Source organism: Cyanistes caeruleus, chromosome 8, assembly GCF_971803275.1.
Source record: "Cyanistes caeruleus chromosome 8, bCyaCae1.hap1.1, whole genome shotgun sequence".
NCBI classification, from domain to species: domain Eukaryota; kingdom Metazoa; phylum Chordata; class Aves; order Passeriformes; family Paridae; genus Cyanistes; species Cyanistes caeruleus.
In genome coordinates, this window is record NC_141708.1 from 16,032,748 (window position 1) to 16,051,025 (window position 18,278).

The following is an 18,278-nucleotide window of genomic DNA, read 5'->3' on the forward strand; positions in this document are numbered from 1 at the left end:
GGTATTGGTTGATAAGACTAAAAAGACAAGGTTATATCCTTTGCCAATTTAAGTCAATTCAGCTGTTTTGATGATAATCAAAATCAGTTTTGCTCCGGCTAAGAATATGTAACAAATACTTTGTATCTGTTTCTCTCTCCAAAAATATCATTTAAGGTTTGAAGGTTTTTTGAGTGGTTGGTTGGTTTTATGTACATTAGCATTATTTTAATTTATAAAAGTCACAGAAACACAGAAATAGTACAAAATACCTTTTCAAAATCATTCTAAAAATGTGCTTTTTGGAATTTTAGTCCTGTTTGAGAGGTTATCTGTGAAGGTTACATTAGTAGGAATTATATTTATTTTCAATTAAGATGTAGCATAACTAGTGTGAGCAATTTGTAGTACTTTCCTTAAAAAAGATGGGCCTGTAGCTAAGTACTTATGAATATCTGTTGCCCCTACTAATGCACACGTCCATATTTAAATTGAAATGCTTGCTACTTCAATAACCACTTACATACAAAACAAAAATGCAACTAGCATTTATTTGCTGCAAACCATTTGAAATTTACCTTGAATTCCCCGACCACTGATGGATCGTCACTCTCCTCAGATTTCCCTCTGTATAGTTTAAATGTATCACAGAAATCTGTTAAGTTATTGAATTCAGGTACTTTTTCCAATTCACAGTCATACACCTTAAAAAAAGAAAAAAGGAAAGTTTAGAAATTATCAAATATATCAGCTCCACCATAATGGCATTGCAAAGTATTTTATGTTTGATGGAATATTTTAGGGAACCAAAGCTTTTGGAACTATTTTTATATCAAAGTGGGAGCAAATGCAGTGTTTTGGAGAACATGTGATAAAGCTTAATTTAGGCTTGGTTAAAACCAGAGTAAGTAGCATGACATAAGTTTATCTTTACTTTCTTTGTTACCTGCATTAGATAAGAAATGAAAGGAGTCTCACTTTAAATTTTAGACAACAGTAAAAGTACTGATTTTCTGTGCTCATACTTTCTTAATGTGTATGTTTATTTAGGACCTGCCTGGCACACAGAGAAGTCAAGAGTAAAATTCCCTTTGACTGAAAGTGAACCTTAATAGAAAATCATGTGTACTTAAATTTTGAAGAGCATTTAAAAAAAAAAAAAAGGGACAGTTTTGATCAGGTCTTGGGCCTTTAAACTCTGAAATATGTTAACTTATTTTTTCCTGAGTAATACCTTTAAAGTGTCATATCCTTTTTTAATGTACTGTCCACATTTCTCATATTCTCCTATTGAAGCATAAAATTTGCTCCACCAATCAACAATTTCTTCCTCCTTAAAGAAAAACAAATAAAAAAAGCTTTTATTGGGATATAAAGACTCTCTCCTCTTATACCATACAGCAGAAATAATGAACAATTAAGCACAGTAACAAATAATATACTCTAAAACTTATTATCAGATAGGTAATATTAAAGCTTAATCTGAAAGAAAAGTAGAATATAATAATTAAGGCAGTTGCAGATCTACCTCATTGTTAATCAAATGCAGTTGAAAAGTAGTTGTCTTGCTTCTTAAAAATAGTACTTCAATAAATCTCATGTCATCTAGATACTAGCAATCTATACATTCTACTAATACAGTATTTCTATGGGGTTTTTTATTTTTATTTACTTAAGTCTGATAATCACTCTTTAAGAAAGTGCTATTTTCTGTATTCTCAGGGATTGTATAATATAATTATTTTCCCCTGAAAACAAACTTCCAGTGGTAATAAATAGCATTCATTCTCTATGAATAAACAGAATAAATATGTTTATCCATATTTTTTTTTAAGATTGTTTGGACTAACAGAAAATCTTAAAAATCATAATCTTAATTAATCTTAAAATATTATGAAGATCATTAATGGTGAGGGTTTGTTTGGGCTGTTTTGGGTTTGTTGGGGTGGTTTTTTATATATAGGCCTTCCCATTTCAGTCTTGCATATTTTTCTAAATTTACCATGTTACAATGGTAATATAGGTTTTTTATATCAAACACTTTCAGAGATTACTGTTCTCACCCACATGCTTAAAATACTGCTGATTTGTTGGCAGTATTAATATACTGATTTTCAATTGGAGAAAGCAATGTGTAGATTTTTTAAAAGTAGTGTACATTACCTTTTCTGTGAGCTGCTCATGAGGACCAAGTCATAAAAAAAGAGCAAAATAAAAGCAATGGTAAGGATATGATTTGTAGAATTTTATACAGCTAAATAGGCTTTAAATGTTTAGGAGTTTGTATATGTAAGTGTGCAAAGTAAGTTACTAACATTAATAACTAAGAAATGCTTTTGAAGAATATTGAGACACCATGTGTTTTATTTGATTTTTTTTTTTTTTTTGGGCTGTCAGAGAAGTAGAATGTTCTAGATATTGAACTGGAGCATGCATCTATATATACACATACATATATGCACACATACATATATATGTATGTGTGTGTATATATATTCATATATATATATATATTTACACACATTTTAGAAAGTGGGTTTTCTGGACTGTAATAACTGTGCTTTGTTCTTCACATTAAAAAAAAAAAATTAAAAAATGGTGTCTATAGATTTATCCATGTAAGTGTAAAAACAATGTGCACAATCCAAAATGCTTCACCTGTTAAATCACAGACACCATAATTTCGACCCGCTAGTCCATTAAGAGCAAGCATCATGCATCCCATCTGGAAGCCACGATTAGCAAGTGTCATTTCTGCTACTTTTGATACATTATACCTTATGTTTTCATTTAAAAGCATTAGCAATGAATTTTTGTGCAAAGCAGAAGAAAAATGAAAAACATTTTATTAATACAAGCCAAATGCATCAATAGGTCAGGACATCACTCTGCTAAATCATTCTCATTTATTCCCATTGCTGTTCTGTTAAGTAATTATTTTGCTGGGATGTTCAGGTCTGTCATATTATACTTGTCTTTTCTACCTTCAAATCATAAATACAGCATATTCTTACCAGATTAGCATGGGATTTTCTAAAGACAGTTGGAGTGATTTTTTTATGGAAACGACATCATTAGTAATTTGGAAAACTTACTGGCAGAATTCGTGAGGTAATTTCAAATAGTTTGCCATATTTTAATATCACTGTATTTAAATGCTGGTTTGTAATGTTGACAATGCAAAGGTGAGCTTGCATAATTATGCAATCATAATTTAAAGACCAAATTTAAAACCTTTTAACAAAATATACTGTGTAGAACTCTGAATCTTTCATCATAAAGATTTCATCTTTCATCTTTCATTTCAGCATAATGTTGGAAGAGTTTAAGTCAGACGTTATGTTTTGGGCTTGTATTTTTTTTCCCTTGATAGACCTTCATATGTCTCTTCAAATAATGCACTTGGTAGTTTTGGGAAGAAGTAGTTAAGGAAAAAAAGAAATCAAAAACTTGAGATCTTCTTTAAAAATTCCCAGAGCAAATAATAGTCTTCAATATTCAGATATTATTGTTACTAAAGGTTGTAATCAGGATGTGCTCACAGAATGCCAAAACACAGAATAAAATGCCAAATGATGAATTAGAGATTTTGGAGTGAAATATTCTCATGGTAAAACAATGTAATGTTACTGTCCTTTTTAAAATGTACCCAGTAAATTCACTGTAGATTGTTTTACCTGAATCTATCTAGACATTAACATTGTTAATGGAAAAATCTGGAATTATGGGAAAAAATCTAAGAGATACAGTGGATCCCTAGAAAAGTCTGAGTTAGAATTTTTTAAATTTAATTTGTAATTTTATTTTCCAGGAAATAGCCTTCTAAACAAAGTTTAAATATTAATAGCAATAATTCCTGTTGTTTTTTTTTTTTCTTTTATCACACAGATTCTAGGTAAGCTGACACACAAAAGAAGTTTTTAGTAGTTCATACATATTGTATATGCATAGTAAGATTTTCAGAACAAGGATACCTTAATATAACTAATCCTACTGGACTTGTGAGCATCATCTCCTCCAAAATCTCTCTCTGGTAGAACTTCCAAGTACCCCCTCAAGGCCCCATAGGTTAATGTTCCTCCCCATCCAACCCGTCCTGATCACCTGCATGCATCAGTTTGGTACATACATGCACTGTTGTTGGAGAAGCCATTTTGCTGAGTGCTGTTGACATACTGCTTAAACACTGGAAATTGGAATGTAATTGATGAAATTTTTGGCATTTTGTGGTCCCCAGGGTGTTGTCTGCATATCACTTACTTACACTTTCCACAGTTTTACTTATTTGAATTCAGATTGTTCTGAGTTTTCATTCCTCACGGATGCTTTCACTGTATCTTAATGTTACATTTGACTTTGGCGATGTCAGGCTAAAAGAAGTGTTTTTACTTATGTAATATTTAAAATTTTCCCTTTTTAGTTGGAATAAACTACATAAATAATCAATCTTACCAGTGACTTTGAAGTGCTAAGTCTCCTTTATTTTCTAAATATTTTTCCTTATAATTTTTAAAGAAAATTACGGTTCTCTGTTCCAGCTTTATATTAGAAAAGAAAACCTATTTCAGATAAAAGTTAGAGACTTCTAAATTAAGTATTAATGAGAATTTGCATGCCTGAAAAATTGCTATATATTAAAGGGCATAACTTCTTTACTTCCTTTAATGTAACATCCATCAGAAATCTATGAAAACACCTTTTAGGCAAGGAGAATGTTTTACAGTCATAAAATAATTAACAATTTTTCCTGAACAATGTACTGCTTGGAATCTATCTTCAGTCATGTTTCAGCTCAAGAGTAAAATTTTGTAAGCAGAATTACTTTTTACCTGGAAAGTAAAACTATTGTGGTGGTTCCAAAAGAATCAAAACAGTGAAGAGACAAGGCACAACAGAAAAGGAAAAGAAGTGTTAGTGCAGAAAAGAATTGTTTCAGTGGTATTGGGTTGGGTGGCTCCAAGGTAAGAGAGGCCAATCCGTGATTGTGATAAAACGGAGGGCTGAAGGACCAGAGCATACACCTACTTCTAACTCCTTTATCTAGAACTGGTCAGTCTGTACAAAATCAGTCTGCTCTAAGCACCATCAGTAGGAAGTGGAGATGTTCTATCACGTGTTTTCAGTAGCTATTGAACAAGTGAATTAATCCTTAAGCTACTGGATTTGGTAAATTCATAAGGTGAATTTGACCAAGGACTAAGTGCTATAGTTTGGTGTTTAGTATATGAAAACAAAGATTAAAATTATTAACAAATTTCCTTTGCTTTCCTGTCACCAAGTAACTTTCTCCCATCTGGCTTTCCAGAGAGTTGCATATGTTTCTGACAATTTTGCTGTCTAGGTAGTTCCTTAGAAATCAGAGATCTTAAGAACCAAGTCAAGCATCAAATTTCAAAGATTACCTGAGCTGTTAGCAGAGGCTGTCTGTCTTCCATATCAATTACTGTATCCTGGCGAGGTGCAGCAGAGAGCAGACTAACTGTAAGCCAAAGGTTTTATTAAGGCAATATGGTGTAGAAAAAATAATCTTACTAAACAGTTTCATCAGATTTAAGTCCAGATAGTTATAGAAGATGTAAAATAATTCATTTGCTATATGCTTGATCCTCTAAAGAGAGCAATTCCTTGCCACTTTTTTCTGGAAACAAAATACTTTTGTGTAGGATATGCAAACATTTCTCAAATATATAGAAATAAAATTAAGAGTAAAACTCAAAAAAATGTAGATGAAACATCACCATTGTATCCAGACCATATTTGCTGGAATACTGGATGATTTCTTTGGCACTAGTGCTGAGGTGATCTGCAGGTAGTTAACTTCCAAGCTGGTACTAAGGAGGAGCTTCAAGGAATGAGCACAAGCCCAGGAGTGGACTCGCCTTTACGTTATGCTCTCTTAGGCTTCACAGATTGTTACACTAATTAATACTCGGTTAGATGTTTTTCCTTTCAGATAATATTATTTCCACCTAAGTGCACAACTCAAGATGGCTGTTCATCAGTACAGCATGCAGAGTAAACGGGCAGGTAATTCTAGCATTTCACAAGAAAGTAGAACTTTTCATTTTCCAGCTCTCTACCTTTCAGTTGTGGTGCAATGTCCTGTTTAGTAGTGTAGGGGTCACAGCGAAAGCTTTCCAGTAAATCAATAGTACATTGTCCCACGATGGGCTTCCGTCCAAATGGTCTGTGGTCTATTACTTTGATAACAAGAGATGGACTGTATAACTCCTCTTTTGGTAAAAGCTAAAAATAGAAAGTTAGAGGGTTTTTTTACAATGCGAACAGAAGAAAAAGAAAGAATAAAGATTTTCCCTCTAAACTAGAGCTGTTAACTTCATTTATTTAATATTGAACTACTATGTTCTATGGCTGTATGGTGAATGCAAATTTCTAATCTTCTCAGTCAATAAAAGTCTGTAAGAATAATTGCCCCAAATTTTGAATTTTCTTAACTCTTGCACAGCACCCATCCTAGCAATAAGAAAGTAGCCAAACATCTATAGGTAAATTGATGCCTTTTCAAATAAAAAATAACATCTACTGCACTGGATAGTGCATATAAAACTCTGCAACCTATCAGTGACTGTACAGACATATTTACATGATCTTTATTACAGTTTTCAGGCTCATAAATTGCTTATGGTAAATGAAAAAAGGATGTGAGTTTTTCTACTCAGAACAAATCCTTGACTTTTTAAACTATGGAGGAACTTATTTTGCTAAGATAGCTGGCATGTAGGTTTTTATAACGTACAACTTTCATGAAGAGAACAGAAGATGGAAAATTCGGTGTCTTTTTGAGGTTTTTGATCACCACAGATTCCACCATTTCACCCCCACATTCCACAATTAGACTTGGAGACATAACAGGTGCCAGTTGGTAGTTTTTCATGTTTCGCAACCCCCAGGCCAGAATCTGTAAAATAAAATCCAGTATAAGCAGAAGTGGGAAAGGATATAAATATGCTTAATATAATACTCAGAAAGTAGGAAAGAAGAAATGAAATATTTTCAATAATAACATGTGTCTGGCAAAATATTTCAAGATTCTAGTTCTAGGAAAATTAACAAAAACAGTGAGCTTCACAAACACTTAGGGAAAAGCATATTTCTCACTATGAATTTTTTTTTGTCTTCTGTAATTAAATACACAAACTTTTTGTCTAGAGGATGGGAAGACTACACTTGTATGCAGTTAGTTTAAGAGTAACCATACCTCAACAGCAGTGAGTTGAACTACTGGTCTGATTCCTTGAGGGACCATGTAAAGCTTTGGTGCCCTTTGTGATGGAAGAATTGGAAGGTTGGTACCACTCTGTTAAGACACAAGCGTAAGTATTAGTTTCTCTCATCTTTCTTAGATGAAATACCTTGCAAGCACTAATACAGTTCTTCCAGTAATGTCTCACCATGAAAGAATATATGTTGCATCTTATTATATTACACATAGACATACACATTATTATATACACATACAAAAAAGAAATACATACCTTGTCTCTCAAAATAAGTTCTGCAGCAAAAAGAATGTCTCCACTAGCTTTGCCATTATTTGTTACAGGATACCAGAGCAGTTTTGGTGTGATGTCATCTTCTGGCATTAACTTGACCATGGGGGAGCAAACACTTCTTCCAAGGAATTCATCTTTACCCTGCAACCAAAAATAGCAAAAATAACCATTAATGTACTGTCAACTAATATAAATAAATAAAAAAGCAATCAGGGTAAAAGGATTTCACCTACCACTTGGTCACTGTCAAAAAGTTCAATAACAACATTAGGTGGATTTTGGGCAATTGACTGTGGGTCCCCATAGATCTCAATTTCATTAAATATGAGAGTTTGGTCCCATGTAGGATTTAGAGTTGAATGAATGATCTCAGTTGTTTTGCTTTGATGGAGGAAAGAAACATGAGCATACGGATCTGAAATATTATACAAAGATTGAAAGCACAAAGTTACAGACAAACAAAAGCACATCAAGCCATAAGGCACACGAGCACATTTTTTATCAAATATGTTGTTTTTCTACTGTCGTTACCGGTTCTATAAGCCATTCTATATAAAACAAAAATGAACACATATACATAATTTACATTTAATAGAGCAATTTCCATTTGATTACTAAATCACTTTCTTCATAAAAGGCTTGATTAACAGAGTAATAAATGAAAATGATAAAATATCTTGCAAAGCAGAAAAAGAACCAGAAATCTAAAATGAAACACTGTTTATACTAATCTTGTCTTAAATCTTGTCTGTAGAAGCTCTTCTTTGTTGTCTCCATTGATATACAACAGTACAGCCTCATAAATAATAGAAAGAAATAATTCAAGTTCTGACTAGTTGCCAAACAACAAATTCTCCCAGGGTATATTGCTCCGATCATGGTTAGGTTTCAAACATGCTTATTTATAGCAACCTCTTCTTGTGAAATAGCTGAATGATTGAAGTGGTCTAGGCCCAGTATTTGGCAGGCCTTTAAATCATCAAGAGCTCTGTAGAAGGTATCTGATGATGGCCATTAATGTTTCCTGTACAAATTGCAATTACTAAAGACTAAAGGCAATTTTAAAGGTTATCTTTAGGTCAGTTTCAATAGATTCTGAAAAGGTACATGATCAGCACTTTACAAAATTTTGCCAATTCTTCAAACTAATTTTAGAGGAAAATAAAATGTAGATGAGCTAATTTATGTATGACTGTATCTGAGATGCCTGTCCTGAATTATCCATACACAATTCAAAGGCGTTTGTAATTGTTTCTTTGCTTTGCTTTTAAGTGCTGCCTATTGAAATAAGACCAAATTGACAGGCAGCCATACAAAACCCTCCTCATTTTAGAAAATATCACTAAACTTGCAATGCACTATATCTTCTGTAACAGAGGCATTACACTTAATTACAGGGAGAAAAAGAAGGATACAAATGGAGGGTAATGGAGAAAGAAAATTCATTTTAGCTTTGTCTTTTGTTGAACTTCCTTAAAGGAAGTGTAAAGTCATATTCTTACTGAATTCAGTAATTCATAAATTCAATTTGCTCTGTGACTTTCCAGTGAAATTTTGATTTGAATTAGGAAAACTTGAAAACTGGGTATTATCCTGACTACAAAGATGCCAGATGGACACAACACTGCTGGAATACCTAAGAGCAGGAAATAAACATGTATAAACAAATAAAAGACATGCTTATTGGTAAGGCACAGTGTAGCTTTCTGCAAGGTCATTTCTGTAATGAATTAATATAAAACACTGAACACTGTTAGGCACTTGGTGACATAACCAATGAAGAAACCATCCAGCTTTCTTCATCCTTGCTTTTGTGCAAGCTTCCGGCTGGACAAAATTGCATGTAGGCTTTGATTAGAAAGAGAGTCCAAGGCAAAAGGAAGGACCTGGTCATGTGATATTCAGATCTCATCTGAAATCCAATTCCCTCACTGAGAATTCACTGACAGAAGCTGGTACAGGACATACAGAGCACTTTGCTTGCAGCAGCCTCTGGGTCACTAGTAACCAAATTCAGATAATATGTAATAAACCTGAGACTTCCTTTACAGCATAGTTTCAGTAGCTGGGACCTACACACAGACCTTAAGGAGTTAAGATATTCTACATCCAAATAAATCAAGATACAAATTCATGGCAAAAGTGGGTTTTCTGCACCTTTAAAAGGATTTTTCCATACCTGAAAAACTGTCTTTGTCTAAAGCCATGAGGTTTCTTGCCTGGTAGATGTAGCAGCGAAGGTGGTAAGTATATACTCCTGTATCAAATAAATAAAACCAGTTCAACTGCATTATACAGGCTTCTTTTCTGTGATGAAGATATTTTGAGTTTATACAAATGCCTTACACATTTTAACACAAGCACTGTAGTAACATTTTTGCTTTTCATGTGATGAGTGTATTAATACCAATGAGCTAGCACCTGAGAGCATTTGTTCCAACACAAAGCAGAAATGCAGAAAAAATCACTAATGGTATTTGGGTTTTTTCACCATAAAATTATCTAAAAATCCTTCTATTCAAAAATTTCTGTTTGAAACAGTGTGATAATCTAGCTCATCCAAAGAGAATCAAGAACTGGGCGCTCCTTTGCTTAATTTAAGCATTCACTACAGCACTTCCAAGGTCCGGGATGTTTCATATTTTTAGCTTTTAGCCGAGAAAGTTATTCTAATTGCAACTCTGTCACTTTGATTAAAAGTTTCAAAAAAAATAAACCACTACATGTTAGGTGGAATAACTTAAAAAAAGGATAGATGTGAGTGGCCCAAACCCAGGACCGTATGGGGCTAATTTACTACAGCTTTTCTTTAAAAGATGTCAGGCGTAAGCCTTTCAGCTCTTGAAAAAATCTGAGCCACTATATAGTCTCATTGGGCTGGAACCTCTGACCCCCAACAAGAAAAAGTGCCATTTTCTTCCAGCTATGGTCACTGTTAAAAAGAAGCTTCAGCAATGTTTCCCAAGTTCTGAAATATTTAAGATTTAGACACCCATTCTCAGCAGGTTGAGCAAGTTCTGCAGAGCTCAAATAAAGACCATTGCTCAGTCAGAGGTCCTCAAAAAGGATGTTAAGTCCCAGGATTGGCCTCTATTCCTGTTAACTAGCACTGGTGGCTCCCATCTCAACATCCCTGCTTTTGTGATTCACATTACAGTGATTACAAAGAATTTAAAACCCATCCAGGTTGGCAAAGTTACAGTTTTGTTCACTTTGCCAACTCAACTACATGGTACTGCTTCCTCTGGGCCAGGCACTGTCTGATCCTGCACTGAGCTGGTCAAGTGACCTGAACCAACAAAAAAGTTAAATTAAGCATTGAAATTCCTGTCCCATACAGGTTTTAAAAATACGTGTGTGACAGTGGACTGAAATACTGAAATTCCTAACTGTAATTTTTCTTGAATAACTTAAATAGGATCCAATCAAGGGTCTGATAGTAATTACTACAGAAGCTAGCTACATAAAGCTAGATGTAAACCACGAAGATTTATGATTCTGTTTGAGACCAAAATGAAACAGACATGATTTTTGAGAAAGGAATTGTTAAAGAACCTACTGTCAAAATAGCAGGAAACCATTGGTGTATTGGCACCAAACACCATTGTAGCTGACTCCTTGGTTCTGTCTGAACTCTTCCCTTCTCCATCATCGACACTATTGTCTGCTCCCTGAAATTACATATAGAGAAAAGTTATTGAGTATTTACAAACATAGAAGGAACTTGATAGAATTTAACTATGTGGGGGAATTTATGGGTTTCAATCTCTCTTCCAGCATAAGGAGAAATCTACTTCTGTGAGTAAATGTACTTTACAAGATGTTTGCTCATGTCCAGAGGTCATTTCCAGTTGTCAATTGGAGCTATGCAGAAATCGTTTGCAGTCATTTCATCTTACTTCCAGAATGTCTTATCTCTGGAGATATCTAGCTACCTGTCAGCTCATAGTGGAGGAAAGGTCACAGGTCTCCTGCACTGTGCTGTGCCTGAGAACTGCTCTAAGGCTTTAGCCCAGCCCAGGAATTATAGCAGTTAGTGGAACCAAAATAGGAATTATTGAACTCAGAGCAACCAAATTAACTGGAGAAAGAAAATTCTATCAGAGAATCCTTTGTAAAAAGATTTGATGCAAAAACGAGAAAGAAACTGAGAAAAAAGTGCAAAGTTTTGTTAATGCTATACACTCTGAATTATTATATATTTTATAAAATCAAAGGAGCCTTCTCACATTACTTGCTACAGTTTGTATTTTGGTAAATACTGGTTATTTGTGAAGCTGTGTTAACCTCCAGACTTGAGGAATAACTGCATCCTGCTCATCTATCTGTGTCATACGAAATTCTGGTTTCTCCAACATTTTGTTTTCTTTTCTTGTGGATTTTTTTTAACTATCTTCTCTTGTGTTTGGTTGTTTAAACAAACAAATATTCATCAGGGGCAGCTTTTTCCAAGCCTGTTGTCTTTTGTGCTGATGTTAAAACATAAAAACTATAAATTACATGCATGAAAATCTTGAGCTATCTTTTCACTTTACTTTCAGGAGGCTCATCTAGTAATCCGGCCTTTTGAGCTAAACCTCTCATAATACAAAAATAAAAATAATTGGAAAAGAAAGTAATAAATAATATTAAAAAATATAAAACAAATAATATACAATGTGATATATAATATTGCATATGTAATAAAAATATAAAAAATTAGTAATAATACAAGAATCTCTACCCCAACTTTAATGGCCCTTTCCACCTAAATGATTTAAACAATGTACACTGTATTAGCTTCTCAATTATATACTAGTTTAACAATTCAGGGGCTAGAATGTCTGATATATTTGTTTATTTACTGCAAATTAACAGGTTGACCTTTGAAAGATGTTTTTGTCACTGTCCCTTACCAAAGCACCTTCAAGTTTAAAGATAGCTGCAGCACCATGTGTCTCTGAGGGAGCCATTTTTCGTCTCCATCGCCTTCGACGGAAAGTATCAGAACTGCGTTGCTCCCAGTGGAATTTCCAGCCAATCAAGGAAGCATATTCCCATCCCTCTTGATCTTCATATGATGACCTTCCCTTGAAGATATAAATTGCTGTTACCCACAGTGTAGTGAAAAAGAGCAGTGTTTCCTCTGGCAGGCTGCCTTATAAACCTCTTCAAAAACCAAAGCTAGAAACATCAATGTACAAAAAGATTAAAAAAGGGAATATAATGAAAATATAAAAGGTTGTTCTAGATTTTTTTTTGGTTGGTATTACATTTTTTTCTTCATTCAGGTAATGAGGATTCTCATGCAGATTAAAAAAAACAAAAAACAAAACCCAAAAACCTCAAACTATTGCAATGTGCAGGTCCCTGACTGGATCTCTCTTTTCTTACCCTTCCTGCTGTCACTCCTTCAGACAGTTCCCTCCTACGTTTCCGCACCAGTCTTCGCCGTCGATGTGTGTGGTACATTTTCTCTGCAGCAACCCATGACTTGGGTTTAGTGTCTGGAGGAATAGTAATTCCATATTCCCACCCTGAAACAGAATTGATGAGTTGTTATATTTTCAGAGATACAAGCGAGATACAAAGAAGAAAAACATGGGGAATAGAGTGACTGTACCTACAGACAGTGAAGCTTTATCACACAAGACTATTCAGCACTGCAGACCCTTGTAGCCCAATAGTCAGGGGGCCACTGATGACATTTTATAATGGTGCTGTGTAGTAATATATGTGACAATAAAAATCTCAACATTAAAATAGATACAATAAATTTCAAGTTCTTTTCTTTCCATTTTTGTTTTCTTGGATGTTGATATCACATTTTCACCACTGCAGGAAAATCTAACTCTTAATTTTAAATAAGAGTCAAATGTTCTGTGCACTCTTGGGACTACAGCAGCTTTTCATTGATCAGAGTTCACATGAACGCTGATAATAAAACTTCAAGAACTGATAAGCCTGTTACTGTATTTTTGGTCTATGTATAATTCAGTTGCTGAGCATCTAAGACTCAGAATTTAATTTAAATTCATCTCATTTAAAACTTACTGCAGACTCCTACCAGAAATTTTAATTAAGACACATGTCAGTACTCTAGATAAATATAAGATTTTTTCTACTCTAATAGCTAGCTATTTTTTTTATTTAGAAGCAGTAACTATTTGAGAGTTTTCATTTTGTTTAGAACAAAACAAAAATTTCTTATCATTCTGCAAAATTTTCAGATTTATATTTATATTTATATTTATATTTATATTTATATTTATATTTATATATATTTATATTATCAATATATCAATAACTCAATTGCTGCTATTAAACCATTAAAATGGAAATAGAAACAGATGCAGACCGTGAACACTTTCTCAATGTCATATTATCTGATTCCTTAAGCAGCTTTATCCGAATATTTCCTTGGTATTTTTCCATAGGGCAACCAATATCACACCCAGAACATTGCTACAGTTTTGACATGTGGCCTCCTTCATTATGAATTACAGCAGATTGTCCAAATATCAGCAGATAAACAGTAAATCTTACCATGTTCATCCACTGCTCGATTTAAGTCGGATTTCCAAGCATCATCTTCCCACACCCATCCAAAAGGACATGTGAATTCACGTGGAGGTGGGGCTTTTTCTCCATTCTTTTATATAAGGGAGATACAACAGTTTTCTGCATTAGTAGGGTAAATACACTGTGTAGCAAAACTTAGTACTCCTTCTCTTAAACTTTTACTTATCCAGTGAAAAATTTAACTCTCACCACATCTGTGAAACTCTCCTCAGCTGCTTTCCATTCTCCTCCAGGATAGCGACTCTCATTTTCATACACTTCATCAGTAAACTCAGTATGACCAGCATCAGCTTCAGTCAATAGACTGCACATCCAAATAAAATACAATAATAAATATTTAGTTCACTACAGGAAACATATAGAAACATAGTACAGGATGTGCACACATGGGGTATTCTGGATTGTCCAGCTACACAAACGAAACTTAGAAGAAAACACTGAAGAAACTCCAGTAGTAGTAAGCAATAGGAGGAACATTATTCATAAATATGAGTGACTAGCAGCAATGTTTAACTGCTGTTTTATTCAGGATCTGCTTTCAATGCATTCTCTTGGAAAAAAATACCATTAATTTTAATATAGGGGACACAGACTGTGTATGAATTACATGCATCTCTGAAGCACATGCATCTATGTATACACTAAAATTTGACAATGTACTTAATTTTGTTTCCAAATGCTGACATTTTGTTTCCAGTTTGACATGACATGTTTCCAGTTACGTTGACAAGGCAAGCAATCAGTTGGCTAATATTTTTCTAATTTGAAAGTAAAAGAAATAGGAGGACATTAAATAAGATAAAAGCCTTTTGCTATCCCTTGGTAGTTCCCTGTGGTTCAGAAGGCACCAAAGTGTGTTCCACACTGCCATTTGCTGGCCAAATTGAGCCACAGATCATCTCCCAGTGGAAGCAGATGCATGGCAGAAATATGCATTTCAACAGGATCTGATGCAATACCTTTATGTCATGTAATTCATAAAAACTACTGATTCAATACAAACAAAACCTCATCCATTCATACCTATAACTGAGAAAATTTTAAAATGGATCAAATAATAGCACATATTTTTCCCACACAGTTTTTCTATAGCAACAGTTCTTTTCACAGTCAGAACACAAGAATTTAAAATGGACAAAATATTTTCTTCTGGGAAGAAAGAAAACAGTCTGTTTCTCATACTGATTTTTGTTTACGAAACAAATAATGTTTCCAGTCTGTTTTAAAGTGTGGCAACACAGTTGGACTGGCACAACTCCAGAGCTGAAAACCTCCGGCAGAGCAAGAGTGAACCTGTCAGAGCTGAGCAAGGACTGACACTTCATTAATTTTGTCTGCCAGGGGAGGAGCTGCCACATGGCACCACAACCTTCTGCTGAAAACAATGCCTGCCTTCAGCCAGTTTGAGAAATAACCTGTGTCAGTTGTTTAGCAATGGAACTTTTCACCATTTAATGAAATAAACACAAAAAAAAACATCCAGTGCTTGTGAATGCCCATGCAAATGCTGTAATGGTGTTGCTACAGCATGAACTGCAGGTTTGTACTGGATGCCAGAGTTAAGTTTCTATCCAGGGAAGATCCACCAATCCAAGGGCTTTCTCTGAAACCATGACAGCAGGATCTGTGGATCTCACACAGACACGTGTAAGCCTCGTAGTAGCTTCCTAGGCATGACATTCTAGTATTATCCCTTTTAAAAAGGTGAAGCACTGAGACCCAGAGAATATAAGCAATCTAGCCATCATAACATGGGGACTGCAAAAACCATAAGCTAGTTCTTAGAAATGGATGTTTTCTTTCTGTTGACTGTTTGTTATACTTTTGTAAAAGGTAATGTTAATTTTAGCACTATTAACTAGCTTTGACTATTGGCTGGTTTTTGCTGTCCTGGAATATTCAGCTTAAAATCCCTTTCTCATCTAAGAAAACAGAGAGGAGCTTTTACTCAACACCACAAATGCCTTTATTCCTACCTGCATAAAATTTAAAAAATCTGACCTTCTTTCAGGATCAACCATCCATTCTCCTTCCCAGTCCCAGCCCTTTGGGGGTAGAAAGTACTCTCTTTTCAGTTTGATTTTTCCTGTAACATCAGAAAACTTGTGGCGACCAACAAGTCCTGAGGTACCCCACTTTCCAAAAAGGAGAGCTTGATTTTCATACTGTGTGGAAAGAAAGCAAAAATCCCATTATTATTTAGGAATAATAAACAGCTTTCAGGAGAAAAAAATAAATTATGTGACTATCACTGAAACAATGAAACAACAATCAATTTCTTTCTTTCATTTTCTTCTGTGTCGCCTGACAAACAATCTTAATGTAATGCCTCCCTACAACTACAACTACAATTACAGTAAAATTTTCTCAGAATTAAAGCTCTGTTAAATAAAATTTGGTTACATTACTCAAAGAAGTTCTTCCTCTTCCCTAAAAGCATTATTTTGTCATTCTTTTCCATCTCAAATCTTGTCCTATTTAAAATCATCTCTTTTGTAACGTGTCAGACTGAATCAAAAGCTAATCATAGTAGCTACCAGGGGTGTGAGTCTGATGTTAGCCCAGTCTATTTCCCCTCCTGGGATTATTTGTAGTTTATGGTGGTCTTGAGTTTTCTGCCCTTATTCCTGTAAAATTGTTGGATTGTTGAAGACCAACAAATGAGACATTTGATAGTCTCTTAAACTGTATACTTAAATAATGGCTTTGGACACCCGTTGCTTTAAGTGATTTAGTACAGCACTACCAAATATTTAAGCATAGGTGCAACAGTGACATCACTGCAAAAATGTATTTTCATTAGCTATTTTACTGATACTGGATTATATGCACCATTAGGTGATATGGCATATAAAACACACCTGCTACTCATCATTACCATTCAAAACCTCTATTATATGCTGTGGGACTATTTCAAGCATTTGTATTTGATATTTGTTAACTCTTCTCATTGAAATATTATCGTATTACAGCATTTTGTCAGCAATGGTAAATTTTCCACTGCTACAAAAGAACCATTATTAAGCAAAGCCACTCATATTCAAGTATAATTTGTAGAAGTGAAGAAGCAATTAAAAAAAAATAGATTATTCACATGCCAAGACATAATAGTTTAGATCTCAATCTTAATTACACTGATAAAAATCTAAAATAAACGTATTTGAAATCACTGGAGTTAACCAGATTTGTACCTGACTAACCAGTTCAGAATCTGGTCTGCTGAAGTTCATCTGGTAGGCACAATGGACTTGATTATTAATTGCCTTGAATGGGTTCTACTTGTTTCCTTATAATAAACACTACTCTCTCTCTCTCTCTGTCCAGCACGCAAGGAAATTCAATAGAGCTCCAACTGCATTGAGTTGAATTGCATTGAGTGAATTCCCAACACTCACATCCAAGTTTAAAGCAAGAAAGCAACGATGGACATACCATTTCTGCAAAAACACTGAATGTTCCCTCAGCAAAGCTATTAAACTTCTTTTCAACAGCACTGAGCCCCAGCCAAATGTTAATTCGCAGCTCTGCAGGCATTTTGACATCTTTCGTCTTGTCCTGTGGGTACTGGCACACAAACAAAAATGTTATTATTTGTTATGTTATGCAGGTATCATAGCTTTCAGTAAATTATATATAATAACAAAGAGATATAAGTAACAATACATATTTATTTATCTCTTCCTGTACTGCTTTTTCTCTAAAGCCAGTAATAAGTAGTTCAGGAGGAAAACATTCTTTAAATGATACCTGCCTAGGGCATGTAAAAACCAAACACACTAACAGTAGTATTATCCCTGTTCCTGTATATTCTCTCCCAAGTTTCATTCAGCAATGAGGTTTTGGCAATAACTTAAAACTTCAATGTTGATATTTGAGTTTCTTGTTGGGAGACTCTGGGAAAGCAGAGGTGAGCAGGGATGGTTCAGTAAAAGCAGAATCAATGGGGGTTTGAATAAAACCATGAAGATACAGGCTTGTATGCATTGAGGCATTTATGAATATAATTACTAGTAAAATGACAAACTCTGTAATTGCTATTGTTTTACTGTCAGATTGCTTTTTTCTGGTTTATTTCAATTGAACACAATGTCAGCTTGGATGGAGAAAGACATTCCCATTCAAGAGTAAGACTCAATTCAGAGAGACAGCTTTTGGGTGTAGACATGATTTATTACTTACAGAAAACCATCCAAAAGTCTGTATAGGTTTTTGGAACTTCTCAGA

The 18,278-nt window shown here is 34.3% G+C and overlaps 1 protein-coding gene and 1 long non-coding RNA gene across 7 annotated transcripts in view; one reads left to right on the forward strand and one right to left on the reverse strand.

Moving 5' to 3' along the window:
* Nucleotides 1-12,724, forward strand: part of LOC111931194 (uncharacterized) — a 56,867-nt gene extending 44,143 nt beyond the window's left edge. Inside the window, exon 6 of the long non-coding RNA XR_015290125.1 lies at nt 12,351-12,724. This is a non-coding gene — a long non-coding RNA (uncharacterized LOC111931194). The remainder of the gene's footprint in view (nt 1-12,350) is intronic.
* The window catches only part of MYOF (myoferlin), a 63,058-nt gene that overhangs the window by 8,317 nt on the left and 36,463 nt on the right, over nt 1-18,278 (reverse strand). For 5 of the 6 annotated variants that reach the window (XR_015290124.1, XM_086900710.1, XM_086900709.1 and 2 more), the window contains 17 exons: nt 17,487-17,618; nt 16,056-16,219; nt 14,244-14,358; nt 14,019-14,124; nt 12,867-13,009; nt 12,389-12,562; nt 11,053-11,164; nt 9,673-9,750; nt 7,727-7,908; nt 7,476-7,634; nt 7,199-7,297; nt 6,737-6,898; nt 6,060-6,225; nt 5,382-5,458; nt 2,143-2,154; nt 1,214-1,312; nt 558-683 (listed from right to left, as the gene is read on the reverse strand). Coding sequence is in view for 5 of the 6 variants with exons in the window: in XM_086900710.1 (XP_086756836.1) it covers nt 558-683; nt 1,214-1,312; nt 2,143-2,154; nt 5,382-5,458; nt 6,060-6,225; nt 6,737-6,898; nt 7,199-7,297; nt 7,476-7,634; nt 7,727-7,908; nt 9,673-9,750; nt 11,053-11,164; nt 12,389-12,562; nt 12,867-13,009; nt 14,019-14,124; nt 14,244-14,358; nt 16,056-16,219; nt 17,487-17,618 (2,106 nt within the window). In the remaining variant the exon portion in view is untranslated. Of the gene's footprint in view, nt 1-557; nt 684-1,213; nt 1,313-2,142; nt 2,155-4,108; nt 4,166-5,381; nt 5,459-6,059; nt 6,226-6,736; nt 6,899-7,198; nt 7,298-7,475; nt 7,635-7,726; nt 7,909-9,672; nt 9,751-11,052; nt 11,165-12,388; nt 12,563-12,866; nt 13,010-14,018; nt 14,125-14,243; nt 14,359-16,055; nt 16,220-17,486; nt 17,619-18,278 lie in introns of all 6 variants that reach the window. The other variant, XM_023929642.2, reaches the window with a different exon arrangement.